Here is a 26,322-nt window from a genome sequence, read left to right as displayed (position 1 = left end):
TGTATTCATAGTGAGAGTATTTTTCTTGAGTGATTACAAAGAGGACTTAAAGAATCATATCTACAATTTTATTTTCAAGTTTATCTCCTATGTGGTAGAAACTTGAAAAACAACTAATTAAGTTAGTGCCATTATCTAAATGCTTTAATTTAAGACACATAAATTGCTCAAGCAATACACTGAGGTCAGATCCACAGCAGGGAGCTGTAGTTAATATGTGCTTATTTTAGAATGTACAGATTTATAATTATATTAAACAAATACTTCTGTGGCAGTCGAACTACAGGATCAAATAGAAAAAAAAGTCAAAATGGAGGTGGTTGAGTTTTTACCCTGTTTAGAGAGGATAAATATCGTGGTTATGCAGTCTGATTACAATGACATCAGAGTTTACAGTCAGAGTGGTTGGTCACCTATGAGCAGAGTGCTAAAGCTCAGACTAAGTTACCAACTGTCCTGGTCCAGACAGATGAGCTACCTGAGCTACAGTGACCCCTGGAACATGAACCCAAATTAGACATAAAAGGGCATCCCAAAGGACTGAAAACTGGGTCATACACCGGGACCTGAAACATGAGCATTGCTTCAGAGCTCCAGCAAAGAGAAAACTACCTCAAAGCATCCTTCCAGCATTGCTTTTCTCCATCTGATACAAACTGTGGGTTTTTAACTACCAATAATGTAAGCTAAATGTTCCTCAAGGACAGTCACTGATACTGCTTCTAATAAAGAGTTTGGCTGAGGAAAGGGACACCCCAGGGATACCCCCACACCATCCCCGGAAAGTCACTTGAAATACCCACTCACCTCTGCAGGAAGCCTCTCCTTGGTGTTATACAAAGAGCAACAGATTTTCAAAACTTCATTCCCCAGTCTTTCCTTGTTCTCCACTGTACACCTGGTTAGCATCACTGTAGCTAGTCTCACCCACGGATTACTGGTCACACCGGCTCTGAGGGAGCAAATGCAGGGCATGGAAATGACTAAAGCTGTAACAGTTGTGACAAGACATTCTAACATAGAAAAGAAATATCACTTATCAAAGTAAGATGCTGTTGGCAAATTGCAATCATAATCTAGATGTGTTCCCTCCAGTCGATGCTGTAGAAAAGGTAACGTCTGATGGAGAAAGAAGAGCTGCGGCACCAAGCCCCCGGCTGCAGGGGGCGGGAGAGCCACACTGGGCGGCCGAGCGCCGGGCGCTGTGAGGCCAGGGCGCTTCCCGCTCCCGTTCTGTTCCGTGACGTCCTACTTGGCTGACCGAGAGGAGCTCCTTCCACACTCTCTCCTAGTCCTATGGTGCTGGGGAAGCCACCAACCTTTCTAGGCCTTGTTTATTTTCATTGTGAAAAGGCAATTTAATGTTTTCCTTGCAGGATGGCTGTATTTAATGAATGAAGTTTTTAACTGTGAAGTATCCCTCCTGATAGTAGGCACACCTCACTACCTAAACACTGGCTTTGTTTCTCACATGGTTATGATTATGATGACTATGATTCTGGGGTCACTGCAGGACTAAACGGCAATAAGGACAGTAGGACAGTACACAGCAGAGGTCGGCTTGGGAGCACAGACTAATGACACAACACGCAGGCAGCACAGAGCTGACACTCTGTGCTTCAGAGAGTTCTCTCGTTTCTGAAACATAAAAGCACGCAAAAATTTGCCCCTATTTCCTTTCTCCAGCTACCGCCACGTTTCATGAAAACATCACAACTTAACATTTCAGTAGACAACTTAAAGGTACATTGATTCCATGGCCCAGAAACAGGGTACTGACTTTACTTACAACATTTTACAATAATTTTACTATTTATTAATAGTCTGTTTTCTCATGAGCGTAACTCTAGATTCTAGAAACTGAACACCTAAGGATGGTCCTTCCCTTGAAAGAATGTCATTCATTGTCCCCTGAGAAAAGTGTCCAATGCAACAATGACAAAGGGACTCACAACGCTAGCCTTGGGCCAAGTATTTGTGACTCAGCTCCAACTACAGGCCAGGAACACTGCTTATTCCGAGGTGCAAACAAAGCTGAGTGTCAGCTTGGCTGGGGAGTCTGCTTATGCTGCTCAACGCCTCATCCTCTGCTTTCCTCCTGCCAAGTCTGCATTCAGCTCCCCTGCTTTTCTCTAACAGGCTGCCTGGCAAAACACTGCTCTGCAGCACCAGCCACGGCCCAACGGGCAACGTGGCTTTGAAAGCAATCACCAAAATGTACTGTTCACGAGCCAGGCATGATTCACTGGATGAAAAGTAGGAACCCTCCTTAAGCACAACTCTATTGTACCTTCCATGCATTTTCCTTTAAGGGACTAAAACTAACTTAGTTCCAGTAAATTAGCAGTCATGTGGATCAAGCAAATGTCTTAGTTTTTAACTTCATTGTGTCGACTGGCGACATTCAGTCATTATCACACTCCCCTCCCCTCCCCTCCCCTCCTGCCTTTCCCTCTCCCCAGAATTTTTATTTTCTTGGTGGTTATTTTGGCAGTGCTGAGTTCATACACTGCATACACTGGATTGCGTCAGGGAGGGGATGTATTCAAAAGAACCTGTTTCTAAAGTACCCCATCAGATGTTTTCCTGCAGTAGATCACCAATTTGAGCCAGGAAATAAGCAGAAACAGAACTTTATTTGACATAACCTCTGGTTATCCCTTTGGTAGAGGAGACATGGATGGTAAGAGGGGTTCTTCTTATTCTAATGATTTTACAAAGGAGATTTGGAAAACATAGGTTAGCAATTTACAAGTTTCATTTCATATATTATTACAAAAGAATATGTCTAAAAATTAAACACTTTTGTCTCAAAATGTATTAAATGGTTTAAATACAGAGAATGTTTCAAGTGAAGCTGATTTTGCTTTCTGTGGTCAAGTGATTTGAAATGAGTCAGCATTCTAAAATTAATAAAAGAAACTGTAAAACCACAGTTAAACTACTTAAAGGTATCATATTTTGAGTTTAAAAAATTCTCTTTAGACTGAGAGATTCATTTTGAGAGTATGAAGAAATCTGTAACTCAACCCTAATGATTTTCTAAAAAAGTAAAGCATCACCAATAATGAATTAACAGGTCCCATATCTATACCACATTATCACCACTAGGAGTTGTTTGGAAACAGATTCCCAGGCTCGCAGAGGAGTCTGGGACTCGGCAAGTCAGGCAAGGGACTCTGTGTTTTGTTCTGAGCTCTGCCACGATAGCTGGACACCAAATGGAAATGCTGCTTCAATGCCCTGTCACAAGAAACACTGAAGGCTTTATGCTGTGAGAACCTGTACTGTAGTTTCAAATAGTGAAGGTTAAGAACCTGTTCTTGAAAGCTACATGTCAGCATGTCATCTCTGCCACAAATGACAGCACTCAAAGGAGCTTTTTTTTTTTTTTTTCCTTTCTGAAAACACTTGGTTAAAAAGCAAACAAAATAAAAACACCACTGTCCTTGGTTTGCCTCAGAGATTCTCATCTCAGGGTTAAGGTAAAAAGTCTTCTGCAGATATTCTTTAGCAGCCCTGAGCTGCTCACAGGAACAACTTATTTTCTGGAAAAGAGCTTTAACTTCAGAGGTGCAGAGACATGCCCCGGCCTGCTGTGTGCAACTGCTGGCCGAGCATGCGAAGGACCAGATGAGAGCTGGGGCAGCCAGCATGTGGGACAGGGGCGCAGCTTCTCCTATTTTTTGCCAACAAGGAGTCACAGTTCATGACAGAGGGCATATGTGCTTAGAGGAGATCTGGCCATGTCTTCCACAGGGATGCCTGGCTGACAGCACAAGGATAGTAGGGCTACTCCAGGCAGCGATGAGTGGCAGCTGCAAGCTCCGCATGACGTACAGGAAACAGGAGCTCTGAAGGTGCCGGTAGCTCATCGGAATTCTGCCTTTTCCACTTAACAGCAATGTGATGACTGAAGTTACTTAACTTCTGAGCTTCAATTCCCTCAACTACACGATTAGACAACATCACCTTCCTGTGTAGGTTTGTTCTGTGAATTGATATGTAAACTGCACATAACATTGCATTCTCAATAAATGGGGATTATCCACTTATGCCATATGGAATCTCAGGTTAATATTGTAAGTTGTGTTAAAAGAGAGCCAAAAGATGTCCAGCAGCAAATACTGCAACGAAATTACTGTGTTGACACCAGAATTAGATGTTGTTATCAAGCATTGTCTGATGTTTCTGAGTAAAATACTTCGGTTAGGGGCAAGAAGAAACGAAAGAAACTGAAATATTTCACAAACAATTTTAACTTCCTCTACAGGTTAGTATTGATTTTATATACTTCTTTTATGGCCTCTTTTGAAGGTATTGAATTTTTGAAACTAAAGTCCAGACAAAAGAAAAGGAATTTTATGTCAACACTTACACATATTCATGTTTCACAGGTGGCCAAGCTTGCAAGAGCAAAACCAGGTGCTGAAACTCCACCTCCTGGTGACTGGATTCCAGGAGTTCCATGAAGAGAGCACGGCGGTTCTCTTCATTCTCAATGTCAGTTATGTCTACCTGCAAGTGCAAATATACGTTTGAAACTGGTGACAAAGGCTACCGAGTTGGTGTATAAAAAAAATCTAAATTTGATTATTTATTTTTTTATTTTGCTATCATTAATGTATAATTACATGAACAACATTATGGTTACTAGACTCCTCCTATTATCAAGTTCCCCCCGCATACCCCCATTACAGTAGCTGTCCATCAGTGGAGTAAGATGCTATAGAATCACTACTTGTCTTCTCTGTGTTGTACTGCCTTCCCTGTGCTCCCCCCACTACATTATACATGCTAATCATAATGCCCCTTATTCCTCTTCTCCCTCCCTTCCCACCTACCCTCCCCAGTCCCTTTCCCTTTGGTAACTTTTAGTCCATTCTTGGGTTCTGTGAGTCTGCTGCTATTTTGTTCCTCCAGTTTTTGCTCTGTTCTTATACTCCACAGACGAGTGAAATCATTTTGATTAAGCAATCTTGTGAAAATTTTTACATGTTGAAGGATGATTCAACACTCCCAGCACACCCCAGAAACCTTCAAAAGCTCTATGCCTTACCCAATTTCAAAAATTTGTATTAAAACTGTTTAGAACAAATCATAGGAAGGTTCTTAATGTTCCTTAACAAAATTAATGAAAACAGGTACATTCCCACAGAGCTGCCTTATTGGCATTCAATATGTTTTGTTAAAACATTGAATTGTTTTATGTGAAATATAGTTCACCATATTCAACATTAGCTGAATATTTTTAGATTATCCTAAATGCATTTCTAATTCATTTTAGTATTACTGCCAAATCTTCATATTGCCTAAAATATTTCTTTAAAGTTTTTAATTTTTTATTTTTTGATGTTATTTTTTGTCATAGTATTTTCTTGCTATAAATCAAAATAAAGTAAAATATCTCTTATTCACATCTCATTTCTAATGCAAAAAAGTCCCAGTCAAATAAAGAATACTAATTTTTCCTCTCATTGAATGACGCAATCTTTTACACTGAAGCAGTCCTAAAACAAATCGTATCTCCAATACCTCCAGGAATAAAAATGCTACTTTAAATTAAAATGAAATTTTAAATACAAAAGTAAGCCAAAAGCTGGTTCTCATTATCTAGCCTCTTTTAACACAGATTTTTTATATTTGGGTACACAAACTCAGATGTGCTTCCTTGAAAGGATAATGAGGATGGATGGTTACCTATGTATTTCTAAATTGTACTAATGCATGTTTCCAAAACATATAATTTAATGGCCATTCTGGCTCAGATCCCAAGAAGCCATCTAATAAAGTCATACCATGAATTCTGCATTTTCACCAAAGCTGGTATGTACAATGAAATGATTGGTAATTACTATGGGAAGCGTTGCTCACAAAGTGACCCATCAGATCTTTCAGAACCTGCCATAAAGCCCCACATCATTCTTCTGTGGAATAATAACCCAAAACCATTTTGTAGTTTTTGAAATAATTTCGTAAATCAGTAAGTCAGTTGGCCCTTACAGGGTTTTCTGTGGAGAACAGCACAGATATTTTTAACCTCATCACTATTAACCTGACAGATGAGGAAACGGGCTGATCTGTCTTGGTAGGTAATGTGGCAAGTGACACAGCCAATAAATAAACAAATATAGTCAAATCAGGATGTTCTGAAACCAGAGGAATCAGTAAGCTAGATGAACTCTGAATTATTTAAACCGGTGGTCTAGTTGGGAAATTGGCAATATTTTCTCACCTATTTATATAAAAATGTTTAAAAAATAATTTCAAACTCAAGACCTCTCTCCAGTTACCTGACCTGCCCTCAGCTCCTCTCTCAGTCTTGGGGCCTCTCGGGGGCTTTGTGTCTTTCATCGTATTCACACCCACCTCACAACTCAGATCCGTTTCCTCTGCCCAGTACATTCTTTCTCCAGGTATTCGTGTGGCTCATTCTCTCATTTCCCTCAAGTTCCTCAGTCACCTTGTCAGAGAACGCACTGGGAAGCTGCCCTCCGTGAACCAGCAGTCCCCACCCTCTCCATCTCTCTCACCTTGTTTCATTTTCCTTTCCGGCACTTACATGTATGCGACATGTTAGGTACTTATTTGTTTATTGCCCTTCTTCTTCCGTAAGAATGGAAGCTCCTTGGAAACACTGGTTTATCCCCACCACTTAAAATAATTCCTGATAAGAGTGTAAATGCACAGTACCTACTGAGTGAATGAACAAACTAAGGAATGGGTATTGAATGAATGAAGGTAATTCGCCATTTATAAAATATTTTAGCACGGAATGACATTAAATCTTCATGGAGCTGCCATCAATTTTTGGCTGTTTTCTACTGGGGAATAGATAGAAGGTTTAGATGCCGCTGAGAAGGAAATCACCGAAAACCACCCACAGAAGGCATGTTTATTGACATTTTGTCTTGACCAATGATGCCTTGCAGCAAGCTATGTGATTTCAATAAAGTCCTTCTCTTCAAGGCTCATTTTACTCATCAGAAAAATGGGCTCCAAAAATCCCAAAAGTCTCAATAGTTCTGTGGAGGTGCCTGGAGGTCTGCAGTGGGGAAAATGTTGTAAATGACTACTCTTTTTGTTCAGTCAGAACCTGTACTTTACAGAGTTTATTTGTAGAACAAAGTTTTGTGTTTTAAAATTTGTAGAACAGGTTTTGTGTTTTAAAAATATTTAAAACATTGAATGACATGTCTCTAATCTTCCTAGAAGTGTCAATATTCCACTTTCTGGTCTATAATTAACTGCAGTATAATTATTAACAAGCAGTTTCTCTCCTACATGAGATGCAGAGTCTATATGGGTTATTTGACACATGGAAAGGAAAAGATTAGGCAAAAGTGATTTATGTTTTCAGTATCATTTAGATTTCTTTCTTTTCAGAAACTGTAACAACTTGTAAATTTTTAGGACATGAACCATATCACAAGGGAAGAAAAGAGAAAATATACTATAATTAAGCCTTTTCATGTTTGTTTTTATATTAGTGTGCAAATAATGGTTTCCTTTTTTAAAATGTGTTTGGTAGTAAACTTCTCTGTATTATACCTTCCTCATGTGTACACAAACTTTTTAAGACTCTCTTTGCAAGTAAACATTTTCTTCTGAATGCTCACTAACCATTTCAATTATTAGTAACTTACTTTTCAGAGCAGTGACTCCCATATGTTTAAAATAGGAAAGTGAAAAACACGGTAACTTACATAATTACCTATTTTTTGTATGCACACTTGCACATTCCCTTATATCATAAAGGATTTCAAATTATTAGGTTACTCAGCTCTTAAGAAAGCAGTTTTAATTCTATATCATTGTAGGGGTTTTACCTTATAGAAGAAAATGACACTAAGCATGGACTTGAGTATGTGTTTTTAAACACATGATAAAGAATACACTTTTGCTGGATAATTATGCTGTATGTTGTTATACAAGTGCTAATCTATTCATGTCCACAGAATACCTGAATTTATCTAAATTTACCAAGATAATATAAGCTTTCCTTGTTCATCATGTCCTATAATGTTTTAAAATTAAACTCTGGTAACCAAAACTCAGAATGAATTTTTCTATGAAGAAAGATAAGATTGAACATACGCAAGGGACTTCTAGGCTTAGTCCTCGATGCTAATCACAACTATAAACTATGGAAATGAGAGAGACAACCAAAGGAGAACTCTCAAAGGTAGTTACAAGAAAGCAAACTAGTTTGGAGTGGAAGGAACAACACTGTAGCAGGATGTCTTTCATTACCCAACAGGACACTCAGACACAGTGTTTCCTGACTTCTGACCTAGAGACAGGGGACAACCCAGGTAAGGTCATTTCTCATTAGGGAAGGAATGTTAAAGGTTAAAAGAGGGTGGAACTGAAAGAGTATTTTAAGAAAGAGTATCTTAAAGCTTCCCAATTTGGTGGAAGACATGAACCTGCACATTCAAGAAGCTGGGCTAACCCCTAACAGGGTAAACCCAAAGAAATCATGATGGCAAGGGGCATCATGATTAAACACTTGAAAACTAAAGACAAAGAAAAATCTTGAAAACAACCAGGGAGAAGAACACATTACCTACAGTGAAAACAACAATTTGAATACCAGTGGATTTCTCATCTGAAACCACAGAGACCAGAGAAAAGAGGCACAACATTTTCCAAGAACTGTCAACTGCAAGTTCTATATACAGCAAAGTGATCTTTTAGGAGAAAAAGGGGAAATAACATTCTCAGATAAGAAAAACTAAAAAACATTGTCACTAATAGCCCTCATTTTAAAGACTGGCTAAAAGAAGTTTTTCAAATAAGGGAAATGATAAAAGAAGGGTCTTTGGAGCATGGGAAGGAAGAATGAAGAGTGGAAAGAGCAGAAATATGGGTAAATATTTCATAGTTTTCCAAATTATATTTGTTGATTAGAACAAAGATTATAACACCAACTAATACTCAAGACAATGACATTTAAAAGTGGGAAGGTAAAGAGACCCAAATGGAAATGTTATTTCTACATTACACTCTAAGGCAAGGATGTCCACTCCTACCCACTCTTATTCAGCATCTTACTGGAAGTCCTAGCCAGTGAAATAAAGCAAGAAAAAGAAATAAAAGGCATACACATTGGAAAGGAAAAAATAAAATTATCTTTTCAGATAACATGATTGTCTACATAGAAAATCCCAAGAAATTTATTAATAAAAAACCAAAAAACCCAAACCTAGAATTAATGAGTCTGCAAAGTCACAGGAAAAAATGTCAACATACAAAAAATCATATTGCTATATGCTAACAATGAACATGTGAGAAGTAACAATAAAAATATCATAGTATTATAATTGTTTCAAAGAAAATGAAACAGTTATATGTGCAGGATCCATATCCTAAAAATTATAAAATGCTGACAGAAAATCTAAATACATGAAGAGATCAAAGATTTCTTCGATCAAATAAGTGATCAAAAATCTATCTCAAAAAGGATCCGAATGAAGAGATACACTGTGTTCATCAATGGGAAGACTCAACATAGTAAAAACATCAATTCTGCCTGAATGGACTTTGGGCTTAATGCAACATCTACCAAAATTCCAGCAAGGATTTTTTTTGTAGATTTAGACAAACTTCTGTATAACTGTATATGGAAAAACACATGCCCTAGAATAGGAAACAATCTTTAAAAAGAATGAGGTGGGAGGAATAACTGTACTTGATATTAAGGCTTATTATCTAGCTGCAGTAAGAAAGGTGGTATGATATTGGTAGAGGATAGACACAAAGATCAATGGTACAGACTGGAGAGCACAGAAATGCACACGCCCAACTGATTTTTGTGCAAGGGCAAAAGCCTGTCAATGGAGGACAGATAGCATTTCCAACAAAATGTTGCTGAAGGAAGTGGATATCCATGAGATAAGTAGGAAGGGAAAATGGGAGGCAGGGAGAGAGGGAGACAGAGAAAGAAGAAAGAAACCTCAACCTAAACCACACACCATAGACCAAAATTACTCAAAGTATGTAAGATAGTCAAGTTATTAAACGTAAAATATAAAACTATGAAGCTTTAGGAAAAAAAAATCTGAGAAAATCTTTGGGACCAAGGGCTAGGCAAAGTGCCTCTGCTCACAAGACTTGCTTGAAATGTGAGAAATCCACAGAGAACTGTCTCTCCACAGCTTTTTTGGAATGTTCAGAACTCATCCCATTGCGGAAGAGTCCGAGGCCAACCTGTCTTAATGTCAAACTCTGGTTTTTAGAAAAGAGTATTAAATAAAGGTTCCCAAACATGGTTTTCTAGATGATGAGTTACTCCTTCTTCTTCCTTGAAAAACAGTATTTAGTTTAAAATTTAAGAAAATGAATACATGCTGTATTTTTAAAAGTCAGTTTTCATAATTAGACTTGTATTTACTGGGTCTCAATACCATTGACTTATGAGTTATTTTTATATATATTATTATATGTATTCTCTTATCATTTATTTTAGCCCTATTTATGAATTCTAGTCATTTTCAGTATTCTTCTTGGGTTTTCTAGAAATTAGAATGATGTAATCTATAAATAATGGTAATTTTGACTTTTTACAAGTTACATCTCTTATTTCTGCCTCTTGTCTTACATTGACTAGGATCCTAAAAAATAATGGAGATTCTGGGCACTCTTGTTTTGTTCTTAACTTTACTAATGAAAATGCTTCCAAATTTTCAGTGTTAGAAAATCAGCCAAAATGAAATCCTAGTGCTCAGCAGAAAATACAGAGCCTAGCAAACAATCAATACATACATGCTGTAATAAAAATATTATCTGTACTTCCTTTCTGTAAGATGGTCTTGACTAAACATATTTTCATAGCACAACTAATCATGTTGCTCTTTAATAGTTAAAAAAATAAGTTGAAGAAAATCACTGTCATAAATCTGGAAAAAATATTAGGGAGGAAAGTATTGCTCTGAGATGATAAAGGTTAAAGCGAATGGGGGCTTTACAGAGGCTTACAGAAATTCTGAGTGATGTTCATTAGTATTACTATCAGGGGAATTTAAATTTCCTAAAAATTCTGAAAACAAGGCACCTGGCTGAGCGCGAATGTGGACCTAGGAATTAGATACTCTTTTCTAGAAAGCAGTGGAGCTCACATTAAAGATACAGTCCCAGCGTCTACATATATTTCATAAAAGTATGACAAGTACAGAGAACTGAAGTAAGGGCCCAAACAGCCACAATATGAAATGACTACAGAACATATTTTAACACAGAGGAAGAAATACTTGCAGGTGGCTATCAAATGCTCCAATATGCCTCACTGAGGAGACTGTGAATGATCAAAGGCAGATTGATGAAAGATGCGGCTTTCAAAATAGTGCCAATAAAGTCAAAGTACCACATAAAAATATTCATTGTGGAGACATTACTAGACTTTCTTAAGGCTTAATTTCTTCTGTAAGACGAAGATAACACATTTATATGACAGTTGTGATATTAAACAAGAGAATGTGACTAAAACAGCAAGAGACTGGCACATGCTAGGCATGCTATTATCTAAATAAAATGCTGCATATGAAAAAGCAGAAAGCTGGGTGTATGCTATTTCTTGTAATAAGAATTATGTCTAAGGATTAGACAGGACAGAAAAAATTATAAGGAAATATGGCTGTTTTAGGATAATGGAATCATGTGTAACTTTTATCTCTTTTTAAAAATCTCATTTATTTGTGCAATGGATGTAGTATTTGAAATGACTCTTAAGCATACATCCACAGATGAGTGAAAACAAATAGCAACTTCTCTCAAAGCTTTTTTTCTACACTTTCTTTTGTCCTTTTTCCCAGTGAAAAAGAAAGTAACATATACGTCTTCTAACATCTCTGTTCCTTCCCAGGTAGCTGTTTAGCACTAAGTAACATAGGATTTTAAAGGGGAAGTTTCAAATGTGACAAACCTAAGACTACCTCTTTTCCTTTTATCTCTGAAAATGATGTTTCTCTCTTTTTTGAATTAGGTGACTTTAGCCCTTGTTATAAGTCAGTTTGTCAAGTAGCTGTAGCCTCCTTACCAGAGTCACTGTCCTTAAAAAAAGTGGACTGAGTCACCTATTCTCACATGAGAACAGCTTTGGCCTTAGATTTCTCTGTGGCTGCTGAAAATGAACATAACTATCTTAAACTGAGGCACCTCTCTGAAACCTGCAACCTGCTACAGGCATTGACGGTACATTATTTTACCTCTGGGTATTTGTGAATACGAAATCCATACTAGTCCACATAAAAGTACCTTATTAATAGAAAATAATCACCAGCACATAGAGGATTATTACTGATAGTAGTAATATCAGTCACCATACTCCTACTTTCATTGGAGGTGAGCTGTTAGCTTCTAAAGGACTCATGATGACATCAGAGTTAAAGCTGCAAAGTAACTGCAATTCCTTTCATGAACACAACACAGACTGAGCCATCTCCATGTGCAGGGCTTCAAAATGTAAAACAAACAAGCAAAAATCCCAATTTCATTAGATACACAAAAATATACAAAGATGACAGAGTTGACCTCTAGAATGATCCCTGTCTTGTTAAAGACTCCTTTTATAAGGTTTTAGGTGGCCAACACAGCCTGTGTGTCCAAAGGATCTAACCAAGATCTCTGGCGACAGGACATCAAATTTTTAGAAGACCAAAAAAGTCCTAAGCTGTTGGGCTAGCTGGTGGACTTGTCATAAGCTGTTAGACTACCTCATCCATCTAAGCAGTATTTAGACCAGCGCCTGGCACACAGTACATACTCAATAAAAGTATTATGGGTATTAAATATTACTATTAGACATGAAAATATAAATAGCACATAAATTACAATCATGTCCATTTCTGAGTATTTATGGGTTTTATTAAATAGAAAATACAAAATTGTGGTAATTGCACTATGGTTTAAATATTAAAAGTAAGGTAACTATTTCCTAGGGGTTTTGTATGGCAGATAACTAAAGAACAGATGTAGCTATTGATGGAATTTTAAGTGCTCAATCTTGCACTGCTTGTTCTAAAGGCAAAATATGTTGAGACAGCCTGAGGGTTCACATGACCTTCCCAAGCCCATGCAAAGGGGAGAAGATCCACCATAAGAAGGGTGTCCTGACAAGGAATAAAGAAATGAGCAACTTAATTCACTTCAACCTTTGCCTCTAGGTCTGGTGATGACCACACACTTTTAGCCTCTGCTTCCCTCTTAAGGCCTATCAGGAAAATGAGTGCCTATTTGTGAACTGCTCAAGAAAAAATGGCTCCCAATTGCCATAAAAAGTCTGTCGTAGGATGTAACAAAGATGCCCTTTGGATGTGTGGAACTCAATCAAAGAACAATAATTTAGGTTCCCAAGGGGTTTCTAGATGTTCAGAAGTTGTATATGTGGATGCATAAACACATATAAACAGAGAGAGGCTAGCAACTACAATTCTGAGCCATGTTTTACAGTATACTATGTATTTTAATATATCTTTAAACACAGAAATTATACAATAAAACATTCCATAATCATTCCCCATAAATGCTGTTGTAACTTGAATACATAATACATATTTTCACATGGCCAAATATCTTATGAAACATTTTAAAAATGAGACATATAAGGGAAATACTGTGTTAATAAGAAGAGGAAAGATTCTGCCTTACAATTTTCTCTCAGACAAAAAACCAATCATGTCATATGAGCCCCTATGTGTGGTTTAAGAGCTGCTACTGAAGCTAACTTTTAAAGGCCAGCTTTTGTTTCCTAGCTAATGTTGATGAAGTATTAATAAAATAATTCATGGAGTTGGAAATGTTTTCACTGTAGTGTATCATTAAGGCTCAGGTTTGAATGTTGTCCCTGCCACGAATAGTTTTGTGACCATGTACCTCTATCAGCCTTAGTGTTTTCATATGCAAAAATAAGGTAATAATACTTAACCTATCAGGTTATTTTGAGAATAACAGGCCATAACCAAGCATAACACAATATAATACACATAAAGACATACACACCATTATAGGTATTAACACTGGATTGACAATGAGCTGCTACTACTAGTAGTTTATTATACCTTGTTCTGCCACATTTAAGAGATACTGTATAGATTTCTTAACTACTATGGCCTATTTCCTTATGTGTTGAATATGGCCTTACCTCATGGATGGTAAGATCACCTATGTCAGAGGGTTATTGTGAGGTTTAAATGATACTATATACATACAAAGCCTAAAATTCAGTCCACAGAAGGTCCTAAAAACATAAAAAATAATAGTACATGTAGTATCTTCTCAGTTAAATGAAAACAGTTTTCTGATGTAACTTCAGAGATTTTATTTTGACTCTACTTTTTAAAATTCCAGTTATAAGTTATCCAGAGAGACTTCTGCATAGCAGAAGAAAATGGTGACCACCAAATTAAGAATGCCTATGTAATCCCTCAAACAAAAAGAGTAACAAATAAAACTATATAAAACCCATACATTCAGCACAATTAAGGGCCAAGAATGTCCAAACTTCAAAATATAAAAACTAAGTATGAAAAAACACCAAACTTTAGAGAATGACCTCTGGATTTACACTCCATGTAAATGTTTCACATATTCAAAAAGTAGACACATAATAGAAATACACAAGAACAGAGCAAACCATACAAACAGAAATAAAACGAACCTCACTGTAAGTGAATAAGTGTACGTGTGTGTGCGCTTGCACATGCTCATGTGTGAGAAAGAGAAATAACCTTGAAAAAATAGTATTTTTGAGTACTATTACTCTGAAGCTAAAGACAAAAAGAGCTCTATACAAATGTCCCAGTTAGTAAGGGGGTTGACATTTCCAAAACTACTTTATATGTATCCTAGGGATAATAAATAAATATGTTGTGGATAATGAGTCAAGTTTCTCACTGACAAGGAAAGGAGTTTACAATTAAAAGCCTAGAATGAACTGTGCAGAATTTGAATTATCACTAGGAACTCATGGTTTTTAAAGTAACAGATGTAGGTGTGTGTTCTGTTCCTTAGAAGATCTGGAAGTTATAGTGCGACAGTATCATCGAGTACCTCTAGCACCCAAGCTTGGCTTCTAAATACCATTCTTGATTTTTAAAAATCAAGGCTCTTTAAAGTCAATGACTGAATCAGGAGCTGGCCAGGAAAAGTTCACACATCTCATGGTTCAAAAAATGATGGGCCCATGTCAAAAGATAGGGAATAAAAACTGAAGGGAACCCCCAATAGCCAAATCTGGGATAATTTCAGCAAAAAATAAAAATGATGATAGCAATGAATTATAGCCATAGAGCAAAATCAGAATCCTTGAGATTGAAATTATATGAATATACATAAAGAGAGAAGAATAAATGATAGGGAAAAAAACTCCATTTGGCCCACACCACAGTGATAATTACCTCAAGCAATAATCATCAATGTATGCCACAATTAGTGGGTGAAAGCATGAGGAGAAACAAATGTTTACACAATCTTGAAGAACCTCTTCACTAAGTACTTATTAATTACAAATGGGAAAATGGTAATTTTATGGAGAAGAAATATGGTTGACAACACCTCAGTCAAATGATCAAAGTTAGCAGTCATGAAACAATCAACACCATGTACCTCCAGATACTTTGAACGAAGGACACAACATCACTTCTGTGGTATTCTAACCAAAAATTAAAAACTTGAACGTAGGAATGAAAATGAGATGAAGTCAAATTCAGTGACATTTTACAAAGTAATTGGCCAGTACTTTTTAAAAACGTCAAGTCATAAAGAGGCGGGGGAGGAGGATGAATGAGGAGCTGTTCCACATTAAAGGGCACCAGGAGACCCGACAAGCGAAGGCGATGTGTGACCTGGACTGGACGTAGCACAGAAAAAGACATCAGTGGTACAACTGACAGAACTTAAATTATGTGTAAATTAGATAATGGTATTTTATCAGTGTTAGTTGTACTTATCTGAGATATAAGTTTCTAGTAAATTTTCAGGAAGATATAAAAGTCTTTATGCCTTTTTTTTTGGTTAATCTGAAATTATTTCAAAATGAAAAGTTAAAAAAGAAAAGTTACTCCCAGCTACATCATGCCCCCACCATTCTCCAAAATTCAAACACTTGTGTTTTTCTCCCCTTTTCCTTAAGCCCTTCTCTCTGATCCTCAAAAGGAAAGAAAAGATGAGGCTGTGAGGCAGCATGTCGGAGCATGGCTGCCGAGGTGGTCACCCCTGCGGGGAAAAGGCACTGCATGTAATTCTCCCATCACAAAACGAAGCCCAACTGGCAGCTGAGCTGGCTCCAGGAGAAGGGTGCCCTGGGGTGGGATCAAAGCAATCCCCATCCAGTGACATTCAGTGAACTCCAGTTACTTGCAAGGAAGTGGCACTGTTAACATCTGAGGCTACGAAGTCCAGTTCACTGTTCGTGCAGAGATCCTAAAACAAAGATCTGAGCACGGTGTTTCTCTCTTCCATGGGGCTGTAGCACCATGTAGATAAAAACCCGAGCAGGTGACTGGGCGCTCTCCAAGTCAGCCTGCTTCTTTCCATTTTCATTTCTTGCCTCACACCATACACCCTCAGTGCAAGAGTCACCTGCTCAGGGCAGACTTTCCTCACGGCCTCCAAATGGATGGCTACATGCCCTCCCTCTAACCCGACACACTGGGCAGACATCTAACACAGCACCTCCACATTCAGACAACTCAAGCCTGTGTGTGCACCTACGTTCCCCACTGAACTGGAGTTCTCACACCCACATGGTCCATCCACCTGGACTGTAGTTAGAGCTTGACATGTATCATTCCACTCCAACATTCATGTCTTATTTCCCTTTTATACACAAGGGAACACAGGTTGGGAGAGGTTTAGTAACTTTTCCAAGGTCACAGAACTAGTGATTGGTGAAACTGGGATTTGAATGCAGGTCTGTGTGGTAAAGAGCACAGTGAATGGTGCATAATCTATTCTTGAAGGATCGATGATGACTATGTCACATCTTGTTCTGTTTGAACAGTTATTAGGCATGGTACTTTTCAGAATGTTTTAACTGAGCAGCAGTTAACATATACAGTGCTATGTATTGAGACAGTGAAAAATGCTAAAAGATAAAGCAATGCTTTCCCTAATTGAAATCTTCATTTCTCATACCTACTTACATGCAGTCCAGGTAAAGTAAGAGTGGAAAGAAAAAAATGATCCAATCATGCATTATGCAGTCCAATGTTACCCAATGTTACTGCAGAATACACTCCCCTGGCACGTGGGAAGAAGTGTGTTACAGAATCAAGAACACAGGCTTTGGGATCAGACAGAACTGGTTTGAACTCGAGTTCTATCATTCACAAGCTGGGTAACCTTATAGGTCATGTGACTTTATCGAGAACACAGAGGATAGTAACTAGTTGCAAAGCTGTTCGACAGATTAAATGCAGTAATGTGCACTTAGTATACATTCCACATTCCTTTCTTCTTTCTCCAATGTTGCCTGTGGCAAGATGACAAATTTTTAAAGGGAAAAACCCATTATTCATGAAGAGTCTCTAAATATCTGCGGAATCCAGCAATAGGGAGTATTTTCTCACCTTGAATCATCTTAGAAAAAAAGGCAGATTGAGTTCTAACATTTCAGGTCTCTTGTTCAGGCATACTTGTGATTTGTTTGCTTCCACATGAGAAGCAACTGGCTGATCAGAAATCACTGTCAGCGAAGTACAGAAAGTTAATGTAGAACAGCATCAATCTAATAGTACCAAGCCACTCTGTAAGGAAACCTTCCCATCATTCTAAGCAAATCGTTTTCCTTGCACATCAGGGGTAAAACAGCATGGTCCAAGCCTCTGTCAGTCATGGCAAGAACATCAGCCTGGAAGTCAGGAGCCCTAGTCCTGCCACTTTAAAGGTGACCATGCACAAATTTTTAAAGATTCAATATTCATTTATTCAACAAGTATTTACTGAGTGTAAAATCCTGCTCTCATGGAATTTATAGTCTAGTGGAAGAAAGAAGATATCATATAATAAGCAGACAGACAGAAAGATAGTTAGGGAGAAGTTAGCAGATAGTGGTAAGTGATTAGAAGGGAATTCAAAGGGTCATAAAATAGACTGTGACTGGGGGGCTAATTTATGACACAGTCATTCAGAAATGTATTTAAGGAGGAGGGAGATGGGGATTGAGGGGTATTTAGTACACATGGTGTGGGGGGTCACGGGGAAAACAGTGTAGCACAGAGAAGGCACATAGTGACTCTGTGGCATCTTGCTGCACTGATGGGCAGTGACTGCAATGGGGTATGGGGGGGACTTGATAATATGGGTGGATGTAGTAACTACATTGTTTTTTTCATGTGAAACCTTCATAAGAGTGTATATCAATAATACCTTAATAAAAAATTTAAAGAAAAAAAGAAATGTACTTAAGGTAAATCCGAGGAAGTAACTTCTGTGTACTGTACATCTATGCTCTCTTCTATAAACTGTGACTACTGAGCTGGGGTACTTTTGAAAGTCTCCTCTAATTCTAGGAATCTATGAATTCATGGCTATTAGGACACATCATATGTGAGGATGAACATATGTTAAGCATCAAATATTAATCTACATTAGATTAAACAAATCATTTATGGCAATGAGTCTTAGCTTTTAAGGCATGTAAGGTAACGGTAACTTCTTTGTAAGCAGCTAAATGCAGCTTTGCACACTGAACTCTTCTACTGTTCTTTGCCTGCACTGTCTGCTATAGAAGTGCACATTTTATTAATGTTTTGCCAAATGACACTAACTGGCCTCTGACCAGAAGGGTTAATATATGTACTTGCATGTCCCAAAGTAGGCAAAATCTATGAATTTGTAATGAGGTTAGAAATTATCTTTATCTAATTCTTTCTGGTGATCATTTACAACCACAAATTCAGACAGGCTGAAATTTTAAAAGGTGAAACTCTTAGCCACATGGTCTTTTTTACATAAAAACAGAAAAAAAAACCTGAGGTGATGGGATATGCAATTTTTAAAGGACAAGCATATTTTGACCCATATTTTTCATGCCCCAGTTAACTAGAAAAATCACAAAACCTGAAAAACTCAGATAAATTGTACCAAGGATATTAGCACAATACATTCACCTCCACCCTCCATCCTACCACCCCCACCAAGGTCCTCCATGCTGGGGCACATTTCTGGAATGGAAAGGAAGGACTCTCATGCTGTTGAAAATGAAGGCCTCTGAATTTTTAATCCTGTTAACTAATCATTAGAAAAGCAGAAAGCGCTGTTTCTCTGAGAACCAGTGAGGTAGTAGGCTCCACCGACTCTGTTTAATTTTGCAGGAGCTGGCTGGCTTCCCAGCAACACACTGATTTGTGGGACCACTACTCTGGGCACCTCGAGGATAATTAAATATTAAGTTCCTCTTTGATGTATGCAAAGTCTGCCTAAGAGGATTACTAGCCACAGCAAAGGTAGCAGTCCCACATTTTCTGATAATTGACCATTGCAATATCATTACCTATTCTTCTCTTTACTCTGTAAGAATCTGTCTCTAGTCTTAATATTACCTTTGACAATGGAGCAGAAGGTAGGGAGAATGAAAATGAGAGCGTGTGCAATCAATGGTTTGGGGTCTTGTAGATGTTTGGAACGTGGAGATAAAGAAGACCGTTTAATGTGTGTGAAAGAAATGACAAAGGTGAGCAGACCTTTACCTCCTCTTCTACGTCCTCCAGTTCAAAGTTCCATGTTACACACTAAATAGCCAAGGCTCACAGTTTACGAATCTTCTCCAAGATTATGAAACAGCAGTGGAAGGAGGGTGGGAACACTTGCATGTGATTTTTCTAATGCCCTGATTTTCCTCCTGCTACTGTGGAAGCTAACACAGTTTTCTGAAAACAACAATGAAGACAACCTCACATTTAATCTGTGGGCCCAGTTTGGCAACATCCCGGAAGTTGCTGCTGTTTCCATCAGAAGTCATTTTTCTGTATTCATTTCCATGTGGCAAGCAGCTATTTACAACTATAAGACAGAATTTCCCACCAAAGTCACTTGTTCTCCCATATACATTTGAATCAGCAATGCCAGGCTGACAAAGAATATTTAAATTTTATAGGAGGACACCCCCACTGATTTATCTTTTGGAGAAGACTACAGGGAACAGCATAATTAAGCACTATAATAGTCTACTTATTTTCACTGCCAAATACTTTAAGAAACAAGGACTATTATCTTCTAAGAAAAGGGAAACTGTTTGTATACAAAATAAAAGTAAGAGAGGAGAACAGAAAAAGAATGAGGACATGCTATGACTTTTACCAGAGCCTGGAGACTTCTGGGAGAGACGTGTTCTAGAGGCCTACGGAGTGTGCAGCAGCAGGGGAGACACTGGTAAGGTGAGGAACTATGTATGGACTTTGCAAATGAGAACAACTGGTACTCAGTGAAATAAAGTCAACTCGCTTTAGACAAGTGCATGGAGACAGAACCTTAACAAACACTAAGCTCTTTTAATTCTATTTTCGGAAAAAATTAAGCTATAAAGAAATTAGTGTCTCAGAAATACTCAGAAATCATTGAAATCATTCAAGCTGCAATTTACTGAGTAATTGGAACACTGAGAAAAGCTTCAAAGAAGAAAAAATGGTTATACTTATGTTATTTCTGAAGCATTTAGGCCCAAATATCAAAGTGTATGTTCTAGTGTGTCAACATGACAGGTAAGATGGGCTTTTCCCCTTTCCTGGTTTCCACACTGTTTCATAATATTTTTGGTGTATAGATCTGACATAACGTGAAGCGTGGCTCCAGCCAGAGAAACCAGCCTCATCACCCTGCCAGGCCAGCCATTGAGGCAAATGTAACTGTGCAAGAGTAAGAACTTGAAAAACGGAGGTTCTGTCTGAAAAGTACGTAAGAGTAGGAACATTCATTTGTTTCAGGATGAGTTAGAACCAGAGGTTCCTCATGTCAAAAATAACATAACCTAACTGGAGCTCACCTAAGGGTGCTACAGGAGCCTTGGTCTGCTGCAAGCAAGCACACGTCTATCATGTACCATGCCAGGGACCCGAGACAGGTGTTACAGCCTGTTGGTCTGTGTCCACAGACTGCTCTGTAAGAAGACTGGGCTCTCAATGAAATTCAAGGCAAAATGTTAGAACTAAATATGCTGGTAAGTCATGGTGTTTCAGAGAGAGTATTCCTCCGATATTAGTGACTGTAATACATTTCAGCAATTTGGCAGGATTATTTTTATACATACATCTTTTTTTGAATCTCAAATTCCCTAACTCTGAAGAACCCCAGATAATAATATGTATCTAATTCTCTCATAGAGGGAAATAAGTATAAACAAGTAATTATGATTATGCTCTGAAATATGTCTCAAGATATTTTTAATAATTGATACATTAAAAAAATTTACTGTTCTTTAATTTTTGGTAATAAAAACTTTTGGTAATACAAACTTTTCAATATGTTCATCAGTGCACCTATTTAGTAGTTAAGTATGTACAGGAAAGTTTATTTTAATTTTTCTATAGGTTTGAGTATACATATGCATGGTTGAAGATGTCTCATCTAACGTGTGTTTTTCTCTTCATAGGATTTAGTCAGGTTTCTCATTATTAAATGCAGTAATAAGGATCTAAACATAAATTATAAAGCAAAGCTTTAAAATCAGAAGGCAAATCGAGTTGGAGTCAGACTTCCAGGAAACCCTTTTGCAGATGAGATTATCAGGGAAGTCTTACTTTCTAACTTTTTTTGCATATGGTCTATTCTGCATCCTAAAGCACTTGACTGAGGTTATGGACTCTTAGATCCTATGTCTTTAAGAGGCATCAGTTTAGAATTTAAACTAAATTTAACAGTCACCGTATTTCTTTTATTAAGGAATTAGCACTCTTATTTACTCAGTCAATAAATATTTAAGCTCTAAGTGCAGGCACAGCAGACTGAAGGGAATGGTAAGTATATCCTCCAAGGCTTATAGGTTTTCACCTTAGTAGGGAGAAAAAACTAATAATAACAATTGCATAATTAAAGTTCAAATGTGTAGATTTAAGTTTCCATTAAATTTGAAATAGTCAGAGACCATGGACTGAGCGAGCCTTAATAGATGGAATGCAGAAAACAAAGATCTTGTGCGTCAGTTACATTATGTCTGTCTAGGTAGAGAAGGGAGGGCATTGAGTGCCCAGGCAAAGCATGCGGGCAATGAATTCATGAAACTGCACACTGCATTTCCATTTAGGTCTGCACTTCTCCAGGGAAAGGATGAGACACCATAATTAACTGACACTGTGAGAAACCCGATTATATCCTATGAAGAGAAAAATGATGCACACATTAGGTGAGACATCTTCGACCATGCATATGTATATTCAAACATAGAGAAAAATAAAAATGACATTTCCTGTACATATTTAACTACTAAATAGGTGCACTGATGAACATATTGAGGAGTCTGTATTACCACGTTGATTATTCACCTAAAAGCAGTTACAGTAATCAGGAAATGGCCTCTTAATTATTGCTAATAGAGAAAATATTCAATATGCAGTCAGATGCTCCCTTACCTGTCTCTGGGGCCAAGTGGCTTTGAGAATGGCTTCTGTCCTAAAGAACACAAGAAGCTTGCTGTCCTCCTCAGTCAGGTGAAACGACTGCCCCAAAATCTGCAGTACACGAAGGCGGGGCCCCACAGGCCAGGCGTCATCAGCACAGAACGGCCGCAGCCACTCCAGCAGGTCCTCAGAGGAAACCAGCTCCTCCCTACACGGCAAAATCGAGGGTTGGATAGAAACTACTAAGTCGTTTTTTTTTTAATTCCAGTAATCAAATATAGTGAGTGACCTAAATACTTGTTTGTTGGGTGACTTCCTGTTGAGAGGCTTAGGTTTTAAATGGCTTCAAACAAACCATATTAGGTATTTTAGAATTATGTAAAATGAATATAACTTCTAAACAGTATCATACTAAGATGAATTATGTAAAGTGGATAAAAAAATATGTTGTTAGCTATTCTATTTCTTAAGCAAAGTTTAATAAGTATGGTTTATTTCTATTGATACCAACAGTGCCAGGCATCCCTCTAGTAATTTTATATAAACTATTACTAGTTGACTTAACTATACAAAGTAGATACAAATTCCTTTTTAAATATTTTTCCAGTTTTGTTGATATTATTAACACATAACATTTTATTAATTTAAGGTGTACTTGACTTGATATATGCATATATTGCAAAATGGTTTCCACAGTAAGCTGAGTTAACATGTACCACCTGAGAGTTATAAACAATTTTTTCTTGAGAAATTTTAAGATCTACTGTTGGCAGCTGAAATGTAATACAGTTTTGTTAACTATAGTCATTATGCTGTGCATGTAAATTCCACTTTATAGCTGAGGAAATAGGCTTCATGGAAGTGATATGCTCGTGATAGAATTTCAATATGTAGTTAGACTATCAAATGCTATACTACCCTAAAGATAAAATATGAATGAGTGGGTTACTTAAAAAACTGAAAAGGATTCAGAGAAGGGGGACCTCTGTACAACTTGCTATCCAGTACTGGAATCTCTTTTCTTGCAATGCCAAATGCACCACCTCAGGAAAACAAACAACTCACTTGATCATGGTATCAATGATTGGTTGACTACTGATTTGTTTAATACGTTACTCATGTAGAAATAACACGTCCATATGGCCCTGGAGATCCACACTACAGTACTGAATTATACACGTTTTCTTATAACCAGGCTTCCAGCAATAAATCACCTAGACCAAGTCCCAACTTCCATGACCTAAGATGACCACGATATTTTAAACTTTTGAGAAGACTAAGATACACCGAGCATTTCTGTTAGTATGATTCTGTAATATACTCGTCAACGCAGTTTCATGGCAATTCAAATTTTTAAAAATTCATTATTTGTACTTAGGAATTTTAAAAATTACAAAATTCTGTGGATAACTGGCTTGAGTAAATGTAGCTCTGATTGTCCCCAATATGTATTAGAAATGGCAAAAACGGGGTGCAAAGAAGCAGAATAGAACAAATGTTTCCTGGAACTCTACTATGTTCAAAGTGAGCAGACAGTATTGTCCAGTGGGAAAAGCATTTTGTTGGAAAGCAATGGACCAATTAATCCTGACCCCAACCTTTCCTAACAACTCTTGATAAAAATCATGAATGTCATCATTCCTATTTTATACTTGAGTAGATAATGGTCCTGAAAGTGTATCTCTTGGTGTCTGTGAAATCAAGACACTATATGTGAAGCGCCCGGCACATTATATGGCACAGAGGAAGTATGTAATAGTAACTATCACCTACATGACTATCATTATTATTATCAGCGTTGTCAAAGCACTGGTTTGTACCTGATGACACAGGGATGAAAAACTATATATCTTTACCTTCAAAGAACTAATAATACAGTGGAACAGAAAAACTTTAAAGGTGACTATTCTCTGAATTATTAATAAAAAAATTGAACAACTGTTTTGGAGGAGAAGTAAGCAGAGTCAGTGAAGGCTTCAGGTAGGATGTGGCATCTGAACAGGATCATAAAGGACAAATGGGATGCATGTAAATGGAAAGGTAGGAAAATATAATCCCGGTAAGAAGTACAGCAAGAAAATTAGCCAAGGATTTCGAAGGACACAGTGTGTTCAGGGAGCGATTAAAAGCACAGATGTCTGGCTGGCAAATCAGAGGAGAACTCTAAAGGATGGGACAGGTCCTCACCTGGCTAATCAAAAGCTTACATACTAGGTTGAAAAGGTGGTGCATTGAAAGCACAGGCTTTGGAGCTAGAGGCCCAGACTCAGCTTCCAGATTTAAGACTTCCGGACAGTGTTACATGGATCAACAAGTCACTTAATGGTTCAGAGCCTCAGTTTCCTTATTGGTAAGTTGGAAATGGAAAACAACCACTTAATCATGAAGTTTTTGATAATTAAACACATAAAATGAAATAATAAATTTAAAGCATGATACATTATCTGGCACATAACTAAATACTTCAGTTTGCAGCAACCATTATTATTGAGGACATCGGGCCTTATTTTGGATAGAATGGGACTGATGAAGGATTTCTGAGCAGTGAAATATCATAATCATGTTAGTGGGTAGAGAACTGTGCAGGCTGGGACAGACTCAGGCCCTTCTGGTAAGGACTGCAATGGTCAAGTTAAGTATAATTCAGGAGAAAAGACATTTAAAGCATATTTTTGGCCTTGAGTTCAAGCCAATTGCACATAATATGAAGCTGATTTTTTTCCCTCTTACCCAAGTGCCAAGTGGGGGTTGGGTAGAATGAGCTAGAATGGGAAGCTGCAGCCATGAAGACCAGTTGGAAGTTGTAACAATAACCCAAGATCCGAACATGATGAACAAGCATGAAAACAATAAAAATGATGATTTAGGAAAGCTTAGTATGTGCCATGAATTTTATCACTTCATCATGGCTATCTTCTTCATGTATTCTGTTATTGTCTTCAATTTATAGATGAGGAAACCACAGAGAGGTTCAATAACATGTCTGAGACACACAGTAGCAGTGGAACCAGTTTTGAACGTGGACTATCTTACTGTCTTGTCAATTACTACACGATGGTGCTGGACCACATGGGGGTATATTCCAGAACACTGTGGCAGTACATCAAAATTACTTACAGATACCTACATGATACAGAAAGATTATTGTAATGTTTTCAAGTCATTAAATTGAGTTTGATTCCTTTTACATCAGAACTTACTGTGCAGTTGATAACATTTGGCATTTTGGGGGAATCTGCTCTAACTTTTGGCTGACATTTTAAATACATAGTAAAATTATGGAAACTCATTCCTAAAACAAAAACGCTGTGTTCTAGGAAAGCCGTCTTCTAGATCTGCTTCTCTGTATATCAATGTGAGTATTGGTATTCAGTAAGACCACGCAGAAATGAAAGGCAGTTCTGTTAGAAAAGCTGTCAAGGACTTTGACTAGACATTATCTCCTAAAGTTTCTAGCTGCAAAATAGTTCACATTTAAAAAACAAAATAGTTCACATTTTGATTTCAATTTGAGTTTTTAAAATTGGTATTCAGTCTCATGATTCAAAAAATTCATGCATATATACAGAGAAAAACAGCAAGAATTCTGTTAAAATGTTAATAATTGGTGAGTCAAGGGGAAGATTATATAGGAATTTTTTCTATCCTTGCAACTTTTCTCTTGAATTTGGTATTTTTCAAGATTAACTGATGGGTGAAAAATAACCAATTATGACTTTTATAATGTAAAAAGCCAGAATGGGAAGAAGGAAAATGATTCCATCTTTATAGT

General features: G+C 37.5%; 1 protein-coding gene across 3 annotated transcripts in view; it reads right to left on the bottom strand.

The window, feature by feature from the left end:
- NBAS (NBAS subunit of NRZ tethering complex) overlaps positions 1–26,322 on the bottom strand; it is a 345,656-nt gene that overhangs the window by 16,717 nt on the left and 302,617 nt on the right. For all 3 annotated transcript variants that reach the window (XM_057497443.1, XM_057497442.1, XM_036881629.2), the window contains exons 48-50: positions 22,563–22,758; positions 4,379–4,518; positions 808–952 (exon numbers count right to left, since the gene is read on the bottom strand). In XM_057497443.1, the coding sequence (XP_057353426.1) occupies positions 808–952; positions 4,379–4,518; positions 22,563–22,758 (481 nt within the window). The remainder of the gene's footprint in view (positions 1–807; positions 953–4,378; positions 4,519–22,562; positions 22,759–26,322) is intronic.

This window comes from Manis pentadactyla, chromosome 2 (assembly GCF_030020395.1).
Source record: "Manis pentadactyla isolate mManPen7 chromosome 2, mManPen7.hap1, whole genome shotgun sequence".
Lineage (NCBI taxonomy): Eukaryota > Metazoa > Chordata > Mammalia > Pholidota > Manidae > Manis > Manis pentadactyla.
The sequence above is the reverse complement of the archived record's forward strand: the minus strand, read 5'-3'. Positions and strand labels throughout refer to the sequence as shown.